Raw genomic sequence first — 1,170 nt, forward strand, 5'->3', positions numbered from 1 at the left:
CGCCGCAGCAGCCTCCCCCTATTCGTTTCCCTGAGATGTGTGCGCAGCAGCAGCAGCAGCAACAGCAGCAGCAACAGCAGCAGCAGCAGCAGCAGCAGTTGCAGCAACAGGAGCAACAAGAAGATGGGGATAGACGTGTATCTCAGCCTGCAGCTCTGCCTGTTGTAGAGCGCACAGCGAAGATATCTTTATGTGTTGAGGGTGCCCACTTGCTGCTTCTGGATGATCTGCGTTCCTCTGTGCTGCCTGTGCTGCAGCTGCGGCTAGCAGCAGGGGGCCTTGTCTTCGATATAACATCAGCTCAGCTGCAGATAGCGCTGCGAGATTTCTGCTGCAACCTTGACTATCTGAACGCGAAGGCGGGGTGCTGGGAGCCGTTCATAGAGAAGCTAGAGGTTACTGCAGTGTATAGACATGATTATGCTGAGGAGCAGCAGCAGCTGCTGCAGCGGCAGCAGGCACAGGTGGGGGCCCTTGATATGCCCCCAGGAGAAGAACACTGGGGGGCCTTCAAAGCAGCTAAGACACTCATGCTGCACAGCCAGTCCCCTTTCTGGCTCAACTGCACGCCGCAGCTCTGCGACCTCTTCGCTTGGTTTCTCCCCTATCTCCTCGCGCACCTCACCGAGGGGGGGGTACCCAGCGGAGACGCAGCAGCAAGCAGCAGCAGCAGCAGCAGCAGCAGCAAGGGCTGCCGCAGCCCAGCAGCTATTTCCCGCAGCGCATCTTCTGCTGCTGCTGCTGCTGCGGGGATCAGCCCGTCCACGCTGCAGCTGCTGCAGGGAGAAGCAGCACAGAAAGAAGGGTCAGAGCTGCAGCAGGAAATATGTGCAAGGTTAGCGCGGAGCTGCAGCGAAGGGCAGAATGTGCCTGCAGCAGCAGCAGCAGCAGCAGCAGAAACAGTTGCTGCTGCTGTCGCCTCCAAGGGCAGAGAGGAGGAGGCAGCCTTCCGGTATTTGAATCTGACGGGGGAATGCCTCTATGCCTTCACGATGCACAAGCAGCGCGGGGGAGTGCGTGACAGCAGCAGCAGCAACAGCAGCAGCAGCAGCAGCAGCAGCAGCAGCAGCAGCAGCAGCCGGAGTGCATTGCGGAGCGGAGCTGGTGGTGGTGGCAGCGAGAGTCAAACAGTAGACAGTTTGCTGCTGCTGCTGCCGGGATCGTCGTCTC

At 59.7% G+C, this 1,170-nt stretch overlaps 1 protein-coding gene across 1 annotated transcript in view; it reads left to right on the forward strand.

Moving 5' to 3' along the window:
• EMH_0038560 (uncharacterized protein) overlaps positions 1 to 1,170 on the forward strand; it is a gene marked incomplete at both ends in the record, with an annotated part of 11,195 nt that overhangs the window by 7,558 nt on the left and 2,467 nt on the right. The window contains 1 exon segment of the mRNA XM_013495310.1: positions 9 to 1,168. Coding sequence (XP_013350764.1) covers positions 9 to 1,168 — 1,160 coding nt within the window.

This window comes from Eimeria mitis, genomic scaffold, assembly GCF_000499745.2.
Source record: "Eimeria mitis Houghton genomic scaffold, Emh_scaff1511, whole genome shotgun sequence".
NCBI lineage: Eukaryota > Apicomplexa > Conoidasida > Eucoccidiorida > Eimeriidae > Eimeria > Eimeria mitis.